The sequence below is a fragment of the Grammomys surdaster genome, unplaced genomic scaffold, assembly GCF_004785775.1.
Source record: "Grammomys surdaster isolate TR1022 unplaced genomic scaffold, NIH_TR_1.0 65, whole genome shotgun sequence".
NCBI lineage: Eukaryota > Metazoa > Chordata > Mammalia > Rodentia > Muridae > Grammomys > Grammomys surdaster.
Window position 1 is genome coordinate 18,837,309 of NW_021604567.1, and position 12,943 is coordinate 18,850,251.

Here is a 12,943-nt window from a genome sequence, read left to right on the forward strand (position 1 = left end):
ACATTGCTAAGTTAACACAGAACCAAACTGTCCTCTAAATATCTAATGTCTATTCCTGTAGACCAATGGTTCTCAACCTTCCTGATACTGTGACCCTTTAATAGAGTTCTTCATGGTGTGGTGGTCTCCAGCCATAAAATTATTTCATTCCTTTATAATCTTCCTATTGTTATGAATGATAACATAAATATCTGATATGCAGGATATCTGATATGACCCTGTGAAAAAGTCGTTTGACTCCCAAAGGGGTCGTGACCCTCAAGTTGGGAGCTGCAGTCACAGACAAAAGTCACCTTCAGTCTTAATTAGAGAAGTCTCTCTTTGCAGTGAACGGTGGTGAATGCAGATTCATGGCCACTCAAGAATGCTGAGAAGAAGTGACAGTTGAGTTAAGCCTTAAATAGTACATTTATACCACCCCATGAGGAAATCAGAAAAACGAAAAGCTAAAACATATGGAGAAGGGCTGCAAACGCTATTTTCTAAGCATGTACAATCCCTACAACCATGAACTCATGGCAGCTGCTGTCACTTGTACAGGGCCTGCACAAGACTGGCCCTATCAGCAACTAATTACAGATGGCGGCTAGCTAACAGTGTTCTACCCTTGCTGCTGAACTATTGGCTTGTGATAGGTTCTTGGAAAGGAACAGTCACTGTCTTGTATAACTCTCTCCTGGGACCGTCAGGCTCCAGTGGGTAGCTCCAAACCCAGCTACAGAGATGGGCCTTGTGAAACTTAGTGGGTCATAAAACAAACAGAAATGTGAGAAAAAAATATGTAGGGAAGTGGGTGGGAAGGGGACAGACAGGGCAGGGCGGGGAGGCAGTTTAGAGAGGGTGATGTGTGAGAGCAACTGGCATGTGTAACACACAGGAATGAGACTGTCAACAAGCTTAAGTCGTAAGAACTTTTATTGGGCTCACAGTGTCTGAAACTGAGTCCATGGTCAGCTGGCTCCATTGGTTCTCAGTCTGCTGGGAGGCAGGGCATTATAGTGGAAGGCACAGTAGAACACATTTACTCTCTTCATGCCCACCGGGAAGCAGAGAGAGCACACCTGCACTGTGGGCTTTGTCTGTGCTCTGGCTCCATCTGGACCCCCGCCTTTTGGATGGTGCTAGTCACTTTCAGGGTGACTTTTGCTCAGGAGGTATTCCACATGTGACTGTCTCCGAGAACTCCTCACAGGCCCACCCAGAGTGTGTATCTCAATCCAACCAAGGAGGAAATTAAGAGCGGTCATCTCAAAACCACCCCTTGTCATCTTGATGTTTGAGAACACTTGAAGTCTTATTTACTCTCCAATGAAGGCCTGAGCATAGTCCTAATATGATGCTGCTGTACTGTACACAACTGGAAGGTGCTGAGTCCTTCCTCAAAGTCTCGCCAGCTTCAGTACTGCTCAAAAGTCTGAGTAGAAATCTCCTTGGAGACTCAAGGCAAACTCCTGTCCAGCTATAGGAAGTGGTCACTTCAGAATCCCTATCTTCCACTCCTAGGAATCTCAGCTAGAGTCACCTCCTTAGACCCTCTAGAGCCTCTCCCCATCCCAGGTCTTTGGCATGTCCTAGAGATTGCCCCCATCCCCAGTCAATCTCCCTTCTTTCTTCCCTGCACTCCCTAGATATCAGCTCCCCTTCCCATCCCCTCTTCCACTCTGTTTTCTCCATCAACCTCTGATATCTATTTTGTTTCCCCTTTTGAGAAAGATTCAACCATCCTCCCTTATATCCTCCTTGTTATTTGGCTTCTTTGGGTGTATTGATTATAGCATGGTTACCCTGTACTTTATGGCTATAAGTGAGTATATACCATGCATGTCCTTTTGGGTCTAGGTTACCTCACTCAGAATGATATTTTCAAGACCTATCAATTTGCCTTTGAATCTCATGATGTCCTTGTTTTTAATGGTTGAGTAGTATTCCATTGTGTAGATATACCACAGGTTCTGTATCCATTCCTCAGATGAGAGACATCTAGGTTGTTTCCAGTTTCTGGCTATTATGAATAAAGTTGCTATGAACATAATGGAACATGGGGGAAAGGATTTGAGTTCACACTTTCCAAGGTTGTCAGCCATAGTTCGATGGCTCCGCAGTCTGTGGTGAGGCAGATTGTGGTGAAAGAGCTTGGAGCAGAGGGAGGGCTAGTTTGTACAGTGGGATCCTTCCTAGTTTCTGTATTTGTTCCAGTTAGGCCCTGTGGATTGCACATGGCACCCACATTCAGGGTGGGTCTTTCCCCCTTGGTGGCTGTGCCTCACTGATTGCCTAGGTGACTCTCAATCCAATCAGGATGCAGATCAAGATCAACTATCACATGTGTGAAGTATTGATTAGAAATGAGGTCACACATTTTTAATATAGAAGTGATTTTTCTTAAATATTTTTGGTTCAATTAGTGGATGAAAAAAAAACACAGGTATAGGAGGTTGGTTCTGAAATTAAACTATAAAAAAGCCGTACTGAACAAGTCTGTCTTACAACCCCATTCCCTGTGGCATTTCTAACATGATGTTGTGCTCTAAAATTTTAGTATTCTAACCCTGAAAAGTAAAAGCAAAAGTAAGTTGAGGTCACAGCTTAGTGACAGACTTGCCTAGTGTGTGCCAGACAGATCCATAAAAAAAAAAAAAAAAGGAAAAAGAAGCCTTGGATGTATTTATTCACATCTGATTCAGATTATATATATATATTAAATGTGTGTAGACTTTTGGTATACAAGTTGATTGTCTAGACCACTCTGTAATTAGTAATTTTTTAAAAGCTATACAGCTTTCTGTGTTGACATGCCTCTTTTACATGAATGACCCCCATTAAGGCAATCAAGTGTGTGTAGCCCAGGCTAGCCTCACACTCACTATCTTCCTGAGTCTGCCTCTTAAGCACTGAGAGCATAGGCATGAGCCATCCTCTCTGACAGAAGTTAATGCTTCTCCACTTAGGAGCTTCCCCATGAGTAAACCATTACCCGTGGTTATTTATTTATTTTTTGGTTACTTGTAAGCTTTCCTTCAGTCTGGGCTGGCTACACTCAGCCACTGCTTTCCATGTAGAAATCTATATATACTACTTAACTCCCAGGCAGCAAGTGTCCCTAACAAGGACCTAACTAGAGTTTTAATCCTACAAGTTACTTAAAAAAACAATTTTCTCAAAGGGGAACTAAGAAGCTATTCTTTCATAGATAATGTGGTTTCTGTTTGGGAAGATGAGACAGATGTGGAGATGGGTGGGGTGAAGGTTGCATAACATCAATGTCCCATTACTGGCTGTACATGTGAATGGCCAAAAGGGCATATTTTGTCATGTATACTTCTCCATCAATTAAAAAAAAAGTACAATCTCTGTAAATACTCTAAATTTACTAGTAATTACCAACAGTTTTCCCTAAGAAAACAGTATTTTATAAGTTCTTAGAAGCTGCTATTATTCTACATGCATTTGTGGTGTACATGGGCATGTGTGTCATAGCATGTGGATGGGGGCTGGAGACAACTCTGTGGAGTTCTCTCTTTTCGCCTTTATGTGGTTCTGAGGAGTTGAACTCGGAATGTCAGACTTACAGCGTACATACTATGAGCATCCTCCCTGCCCAATGTGTCCTCTTAGAAGAAAATTAAACTATTTTATATGAACTCTATGAAATGTTTCATCAGCCAAGGAAACCTCCTTATCCTTCCCCACTGTCCCTTGCCCCTGTGCTGTAGTGACCAAAGGTGACTCCCTTTCTATACCAGAATGCCCTCTGGCTTTTCCTCCACTATATTAGGGTGTCCATCTCCATGGCCATCACAGAGAGGGTTCCTTTCTCTACTCTTGTAGTGAGTGAGGGTTGGCCGCCTTCCAAACGATCTTATCTTCCAGGGACTCTTTCTAGGCTTTTATTTATCTTTCAGGACTTGAATTTTATGACTCTGAAATGAGGTGTTTATGACTAGTAAATCCAGCTTGATGACAGGGTTCTCCAACCTACTTTTGATGGTGTTTGAGTTGAGGCTGATGACACAGGGCTTGGGTGTCAGAGACTTGAGCAAACCTAAGCCTTTCCTGAAGCTCTGAGTCCAGATATTCTGCGGCATTGGTACACCCTTTACCATCTCTTGTCTCTTTCCAGCTTCACCTCAGATCTGATAGAGAATGTTTCAGACCCAACATAGTCCTTAGGGTTACCACATCACAGTGGTCTTCCATGAGGGTGGGGTGTATATCATCATTGCTACCTAAAAATCTCTGGGAGAGATGACTAACCACTGTATCCCAGAGTGCTCCTCTCAGAAGCAAGTCAGGGAGGAGACAGAGACGTGAGCTCTGACACAGCAAAAAGAGGAAAACCAGACTGAAGCATCTCCTGTTTCCCGGCAGTCATTGGTACATCTCAGACAGCTATACAGTCACCCAAGTCTTCTGAGAGCACAAACACCCACCCTACCTTTTGAAATCTGTGTCATGGAAACTTCCAGAAAAGCAGAGGCCTGGTGTTTGGATTTCCATCCACTCAACTACAGTTTCAACAACTGCCAACTTACTGCATCCACCCACATTCTTCTTTATTTTAAAGAAAATTATGTAATGTCAGTTCACACTAGGTACCCTGTCTTTTCTTAGGATTGCCAAACAACAAACATCCAGTGTTTATTACCAGAAAACCAGCAATGTTATTTTTAATACAGTTGGGGTACAGGATATTTAATTACAGCAGGGCAGTGATTCCAGTTAAATTAAAAACTTTTATTTTTTCCCAAATATAAAATTACTAAATTAAAGTTTTAAAAGAAAATATAACATGGTGAAAACTTTAAATTATTCTTCTACTTATCACGGGGTTTAGGGTTTACCAATCACATACTCCACCATTTTGGCAAAAGGATGAATTTTGTTTAAAACAGTTTATAAACCTAATATAGCAAAGACTGTATACATCTCCATATTGCACTTCTTATGTACAAGAATAAACAGTGAAGTCCAACATATTTGCATATACCGAGAACAGCACAAATGGGCCACAGATAATAAACTCAACATGGATGCTGACATATTAAAAGTGTAGAAACGGAGTAAGTGTGTGGACACAGCGAGGAGGCATATTAACAGTCCGTATGTACACGGGGTTTTAGGTTTAGCATAGGTGTGTTTGCTAGTGCAGGCCTTTGGTTCTATGCTGCTGACTAGGCTTAGGCTCACACTCGGCTTCTGAAGTGCTCGTGTTGTCAACACAAGGCATGAATATAAAGGCTCTAAGTCTCCTCATCCGCTAGTAAAAAATTACAATAGTCAATTCCCTTCAGTCATCAAAACTAGACACAAAAATAGTTCTTGTACTCAACCCGAATGTGCCACAGGGGGAAAAATATTTTCAAGATTTTTCCAGCTTAGTCCCCAGCCCCAGGTTCAGTGCTGCTGCATCTGCTACAGGTGTCCCAGCACACCTGTCAAAAGTGTCCCAGTACACCTGCTACAGGTGTCCCAGTACACTTTCCCTCTTTTCCTTTAAACCACTTATTTTAATACTACACTGTAAGAAGAATAAAATTGAACTGCAGCTCAAGAATATCCACATACACCTGTTAAGACATGAGGAAAACTAAATATTGCCAGTGAGATTTAAAAAAATATGTGCACCTTCCCCGACTCCTATAAAATCTGCTTTTAAATATCACCAGGCTCTTTCTCTCTCCCATTCCCCATGGCTTCTTCCTGTGCTTGGCCACACCAGTGATTAGCTCTAGAAGTCATCCTGAGTTTGCACATGACAAAGCATGTCCCCACACGTGGTTCATGAGGTAAAAATCACACAACTGAGGACGAGCTGGTCAACCCTTGAACCACTGTGCTCGTTGGTGTTCCGCTGATGGCATTGAAGATGTGCAGGGAATTTGGTAGCACGCTTGTCTTCTCCTCCAGGGGGCAAATCTCGAGGTACAGAAAGACAGAGTTATCCACGTGAAATGGCAGCCAGCCACCTCAGGTGACATCTCGTCTCCCCATCCAGCCGTCATTCTGGAGAAAGGTGCGCCCAGCTAGGCTTGGGCTTCGGCAGTTTGCATAGATGGTTTAGCTTAGCTACCAATGCCCGCCTTCCAATCAGATCATAAGGAGGACATCTAAAAGAACTCGCTTTGTTTCCTACTCAACTTAATGATTCGGGAGCCTTCTAGACTTCCCAGATCTGAGGTCTCTCTCTCAACTCCACTGAGACACGAACTAGTCTTATCTCCTGAAAAAAACCTTTGGAAGTAAACTTGGACTATCTGTCTTTCTCTTCCATCTCCTTTTCTCAGGTCTTACTGACTTAAGGGCCTCTGAGAGGCAAACAGGACCAGGAAAGGACTGGGTAGGATTTGATCTCTAGAGGAAAGGATTGGGTGGGATTTGATCTCTGCCTGCATGGAGGCTCAGAGGAATAGACCCATGCAGCTCTGGAAAGACCAAAGGCACTAAGCCAGGCCACATTTCTTTCTATGCATGGACTCCAAAGGGTTTAATCTTCAGAGGCTGTGACAACAGACATTTAGAGACCACTGCAGTTATTATCTGCTCAGTCTTGGAGCTTAATAGATCCAGCCTACCATGCTCTCTACTTCTGTCTTTCTTGACACTGACTGCTGGTGCCCACTGATCAGGCGCTCCGTCCTATAGGAATCTAGAGGTGCCGAGGAAAAGATCTCAAGCTTTTTCCAGCAGTTTGTTCTCATGAGCCTCTCCTCTCCTTTGTGCTTAATTATTCACGCATTAATGATTTAATCATTTCCAATTTTTCTACTTTTAAAAATGTTCAGAAGCGAGGCTTTCTACTGCATGGGCACAAACCCACAATTGCTCAACCTTGGTCAGAACCATACGGATTCAGGTTAGGGGAGACAGTTTATCAGAAAAATAAAAGAAATGGCATTACCATCCCATCTGAGCACATGTGGCGTGGAGGAGGGAAAGAAAAAGCAAGGATGTTAAAGATCAAATAATGAGGTTAGTTCTGCACAGCCCCAACTGAGGCATCTCCTACACAACCTCTACACCTGGGCTCGACACACAGAGCGGGGGAATATCGTAAGAACCAGAAGATGAGGTCTGCTACAGGATGCTACAGGATGGGGTCTTCTATGTAAGACAGGGAAGCGGCCCCATGGTATCATAACAACGTGGCTGGTTGCCTAAACAAGATCCGAGAAACAACAACACTGACTGATATCTTAACCGGGATGGGGGAATCTCACAAGACCATCCTTAGATGAAGAGCTAGGGACAGTTAATGTTTGCTGAGAAGGAGAGAATCTGTTTTTTCCTGATAAGCTCCTGACAGGTTCTCTAATCCCAGCTGTCAGCTCTAAACACTACACGTAGGAACAACACCGAATGGACTCGGCAAGTTGGGTTTACAAATTTATGTTACAAACTTATGTAACAGTGGTAAGTAAAGAATAAGGAGCCATGAGTTTGAGAAGGTGTGTGTGGGTGTGAGAGTGTGAGTGAGAGAGAGAGAGGGAGAGAGAGAGAGAGAGGGAGAGAAAGAGAGAGAGACAGAGACAGATAGACAGACACTGGTGGGGGAGGTAGGTATAACTATAGTGTCCATAACATGAAATTCTCAAAAAAAAAAAAAGAAGAAATGTCCAGTTATCATGTGACAAAGCAGGCTGACAAAAAGTCCCAGCCTCCATTCTGCAAGACCAGAGACAATAACTCAGGCGACAGACAGGGTGTGTGTGAGATCCAGGAGCTAATGTAATAGGTACATCGACTCGACCTGATGTGCACGTTGCCCTTGGATGTCTGCTTGACACCCTGGCCAGAGGTGTCCTCTGATGCCTGCTGGGACCACATGGGGGATTCACGTGGGAAGGACAGAAAGCATGAGAGACTCAGGAAGGATGCCCATGGAGTGAGGCGCCCTGTGTGTTCTCCTGGGGTGACCACTGTTCACCTGGAACAATCTCACGTTTTTTTTTTTTTTTTTAAATGACAAAAGATACCTACTGCAACAGACAACAAACCAGGCTGATCAGCCCTGTTCTGTCAGAGGAAGCTGTAAGCACAGCATGCATGTGATTTCTCTGCCTTGCTTGGGTAGGCCAAGGCGAAGCTGAGAAGACACAGAGAAAGACACTGCCCCTCCCCCAACTGCTTAAGGTGTCCTAAGGGCACTAGCTGGTTGTTTTTCTAAATAATCTGGGTTAGTACTGCAGGTATGGTATGTTACACTTTTTTTTTTCTCCAGAAATGATAATTCTAGAATATCGGAAGGCTTAACTTACTATCAGGAGTATTCCAGACCCCAGCATCCCCCAATGCTGCCCAGGCCAGCGTGGTATTTACCTGCTCACGCATGATGTCAGAGAGCTCCTTGGCCATCTCCCTGTAGTTGGCCTTCATCTCTTCCTGGTACTCCAGCTGGTCCTCTTTAATCAGACGCTCGTTCACTGCCAAGGCTTGACCACAAGCCTCCACAAATTGTCTGAGTGAGGTGAGAGAGGAGGAAGGCAAGAAGAAGGGGGACGTTGGTCCAGCTGGAAACATTGCTCTTGAACCAGACCAGTGCTATGGTTTTGCTCTGTAACACCCTCAGACGTCCTTTGTTAAGTGTGGTCCCCAGTGTGGTGCTATTGGTGGGTGATGGCGTCTTTGGAGGTGGGACCCAGTGGGAAATCTGAAGGGTGCTGGTGACATGCCAGTGAAGGGGGTTGTAGGACTCAAGACCCTTCCTCATTTATTTTTGCTTCCTGGCTGGTACACAAGCGACTTTTGCTACACACTCCCCACCACAGGCCCCAGACAACCTTTCCTCTTTATAAGCAAATTGCCTCAGCTGTTTGTTACAGTAACTTTAAGCCGACAAACACAGAGAGATGGATACATTTTTTAAAGAGAGTCTTTCCGTGTGCTTTACCTGAAAACTTCCTTCAGCAGCTTCACCTTATTGTCAGGGTATCTTTTTGTGTTGGTGTCATCGAGGAAGGCTCGGGCGTATGCTAGCGGACCAGCATTGACCTGGCAAAGAGCAAAGGTTTGATACAATGTTAGAAGAAAACTGGCCACTATTATTTATTTGTGTTTGTTGCCACAGAGTCCAAAGGCTGTTTAAGTGAGTCACTCAGGATCACCTTCATGTTACATGAAGGCCAAGAAAAACAAACCTTAAACTCAGTTATATCATGATACCCTGCTGGATCCCATCACCTAAGCCATCCTCGGGGTCGTGTGATGGTTCATTTTATGTAAGAGGAAACCAGCATAAGGAATGAATGCATTTACTCAGGTCTGAGAAACCAGCATGTAACACCAGAGCCCAGGCCTCCAAATCCACGAGGAAGGTTCCTTCAAACAGGGTTTTAGACACTGGAGTTGGTTCTACATTATACTGAACTAACAGATGAACCTGGTGAGAAATGAACCAATAGGGCAGTGTTCTTGTGTGTGCACGTATGAGTGTCTATGTGCATGTGTTTACATGTAAACCAGAGGTCAGGCATGTCTTTATCACCCTCCCCTTTTTTTTTTTTTTTTTTGAGACAGATCCTCTTACTGAATAGATTAGATCTCCCAGACAGTGGTGAACTAGGGGCCTTCTTGACTCTGTCTCCCCAGGGGGGCTGGCAATCTGAACTCAGCCTGTACAGCAAGGAATTTATTGACTGAGCCATATTCCCAGCTCCTACAGCCATGAAACAAAACCAAAGCATTGTTCATCTCATGGGTGGTACAGGCAGCCACAGGCAAACTGTCTTGCTGACTCAGTTGAGTTGTGCTGGAGATGAAAGATTATCAACATTCAGCAACTTGGCAGGATGCTGCCAGTTCTCAACCAGCCAACTAGAGTTCCCTGGAGTTGGTATTCCACACAAGACAGGAATAAGGAGACAGAAGCTAGATCCTGGGACAACATTCCAGGAGCCTCAGAGAGCTCAGGGAAGAACTGCCCAATCTCTTCTGGAAAGGTCTGGTGGGCTTAGAAGGCAAGGAAGGGAATGCTGCTGGCACAAAACTCTGATGTGTCATGTGTAGGACTGTGCAGCACTCTCAGAACTGAGCCAGGGGACTTCACTGCAGCTATGGGGACACAGGGAGGCAGAAGCCGGTGTCGGATGCAAGGCCTTGGCGATGGAGTGCTAACTTCCCATGGTGACTGAATGTGGCAGCTCTGCATCAGGCCATGTGGAAATCAAGCTAATGGGAAAACAACTCAAAGACTATCTGATGTGTGAAAAGACAGCCAGTTTTAAACAGACACAGAGAGGAAGGCTGCCAAGAGTATGCCAAATATAATCCAGTAAGATCCTGGTGAGCCATGCCAAGGAGTCAGAGAAAGCAGTGTCCCCAGGAGTCTCTGGGAGCCTCAGGGATCTTCTGGGAGCCTCTGGGAGCTTCTGGGAGCCTCAGGGAGCCTCTGGGAGCCTCTGGGAGCCTTTGGGAGCCTCTAGGATCCTCAGGGATCCTCAGGGAGCCCCTTGGAGCCCCTTGGAGTCCCTTGAAACACTGAGAGGAAAGAGAGCTAACTTCCTTTGGCCTCTGCTCCATTATCCAGGTGGGCACCCTTGTGAACTTCAAATTTTCATTTCAGCATGGGTGTCATTGTTCTCTAAGGTGACTGGGTATTTTAATAAAATCTCTGTCCCTGTTGTACAGTCATGATGTTGCTTGAATGGTTGATATTCCCTTTGGCATTTAAGCTTGTAGGATATGAGAGAGTGACTAAAAATATCTATAGATACTTTGGTGGTCAATGACAATTTGGTAAAATACTAGCTCAAAACTCATGGTTCCGCCGGGCAGTGGTGGCACACACCTTTAATCCCAGCACGTGGGAGGCAGAGGCAGGCAGATATCTGAGTTCGAGGCCAGCCTGGTCTACAGAGTGAGTTCCAGGACAGTCAGAGCCACACAGAGAAACCCTGTCTTGAAAAACCAAAAACCAAAAACCAAAAACCAAAAACCAAAAACAACAACAACAACAAAAAAACCTCATGGTTTCTCACGTGTGCATTTGAACAGACAGAGACTAAAACTGATTTTGGAAACTGAGTCCCAGATGCTAAACTTACACAGTACACGTAGGTGTAGCCTTCATAGACTAAACTTGGATGGGAAAACTATGAACTCTAGAGGTACACGGAGGGACAGACAGGTACTTGAATTCCTTATGTATGTATGAAGCTGGTCACCTCAGGAAGTTGACTTAAAATCTGCCTGTTACCTAGTTAACTATCTGAAATAATTTTTAAAAAAGAACATTTAAGTATATAACTTGATAAATTTTCACAAACAGCGATGCATCATTACAGGTGTCACCACACGTGCCATGCATTTCTCTAAAGGACAATCAATTATTAATCAATCAACCAATAAAACTACCAGTAGTGTCCCTGTAACAATCTCAACAGTGTGACTGTCTAAAATCAGACCTGAAAAATGACACACCAGCATATAAGCCAACACTAATGGAGACTCCCATGAGGCCCCACCCTAGATGAAGAGCTACAGGCACTGAGAGAGGAAGATTCCTCCTTCTCCGGGGACAAGCCCCTGACCTAAACACACACATGTGCACGCACGTGTACACACACACACTCACATGCAACACTGAATAGCTTCAGCAGGCTGTGTGTGTCTGTGTGTGTCTGTGTGTGTGACAGAGGGATCCTGGATCTGAGGAGGAATGGCCATGGGAAGAGCTGGGAAGGATGATGTAAATACAGTCCTCATATGAAATCCTCAAAACGAAATGAATTCTAAAAACGTTACCAGCACACTTAACTTGATTGGGCTAAATTAAAACGAAGACCTTCTAATAACTAAAAAGCCATGGTGAAGGTGAAATTCAAGGTATTATTTTAGGCGCAATTTCCATGGAAACTAGAAACCAGTGGTTTATGGGAAAATTTACTGCTATCCATCTTAGGCTGTAAGAATATCTTGGCAACCAGGAATCAACATTCTCCGAGTCACTGAAAAGTCAGGGTGCCACGAGGAATGCACTGTCTCTAGCAGACAGCTCACAGTAAGGTTACCAGTTGTAGGCAGGACTGGGGGCAGGTAAGGCTACTGCTCCCTCTGATAATGGAAGGTAAAGCACCAGGGAAATTGGGAAGTTCCTGGTGAGCCAGGCAGGTAGGACAGATCTTGCTGGTGTGAAGAGACTGCAGCCTACAAGCTGAAGGGAAACCCCTCTACTGCAAGGGCTCTTCGGCTCACCTGGACGCTCACACTGCCCTGCAGTTTGAGCTGTAGCTTGATCATGTCCACGTCGGCCGACGAGCAAAGCTGGCGGAGCTCGGCTACCTTCTTGCTCATTTCATCGATGGCCACCTCGATGGGGTTCAGGTCAGTGTGGTGCTGGTACATCACGGGGATCCGCTTCTTAACGTAGGGGAAGCAGTGTATTGCTGCAGAGGAACGGGAGCCCAGAGTCATGCCAGAGTCTAAATGTCCTTCCTACTGCCGAGGGAAAGTAATTATCATGCCTGTTTTACAGATAAAAAAACTCAGAACTTGCCAGAGTCATATGCTAATATTCTTTGGAGCTGGGACTTTCTTCCTTTTTAATACTGTATGCTTCAGGTTTTACTTACTTCTAGCTTTATATGTATGAATGGTTTGCTTTCATGTATGTCTGTGCACAGTGTGTGCTCACTGCCCTGAGAAGCCAGAAGGCACCAGATCCTCTGAACTGGGGTTACAGGTGTTGTGAGCCACCCTGTGGGTGCTGGGAAACAAACTCGGGTCGTATGCAAGACCAGCTAGTGCTCTTAGCCACTGAGCCATCTCTCTGGCCCTTTCATGTGTTTAATGATGGGTCGTATCATAAGGTAAACAGAATTGGTGACTTGCTATCCCTTGAACATGTAAAGTGTGTCTTTGTAAACAAATCTCTTTCACTCCTCCTTGTTTACTTTCTTATCTATAAGTGCCCTAAGCCTCCTTGGAAGCTATGAGATCCATACGAATA

The 12,943-nt window shown here is 44.6% G+C and overlaps 1 protein-coding gene across 5 annotated transcripts in view; it reads right to left on the reverse strand.

Moving 5' to 3' along the window:
• Positions 1 to 4,613: 4,613 nt before the first annotated feature.
• The window catches only part of Dock9 (dedicator of cytokinesis 9), a 261,623-nt gene continuing 253,293 nt past the window's right edge, over positions 4,614 to 12,943 (reverse strand). For all 5 annotated transcript variants that reach the window (XM_028772087.1, XM_028772069.1, XM_028772053.1 and 2 more), the window contains 4 exons: positions 12,190 to 12,380; positions 8,888 to 8,988; positions 8,317 to 8,455; positions 4,614 to 5,916 (listed from right to left, as the gene is read on the reverse strand). In XM_028772087.1, coding sequence (XP_028627920.1) covers positions 5,794 to 5,916; positions 8,317 to 8,455; positions 8,888 to 8,988; positions 12,190 to 12,380 — 554 coding nt within the window. In that variant the 3' untranslated portion in view covers positions 4,614 to 5,793. The remainder of the gene's footprint in view (positions 5,917 to 8,316; positions 8,456 to 8,887; positions 8,989 to 12,189; positions 12,381 to 12,943) is intronic.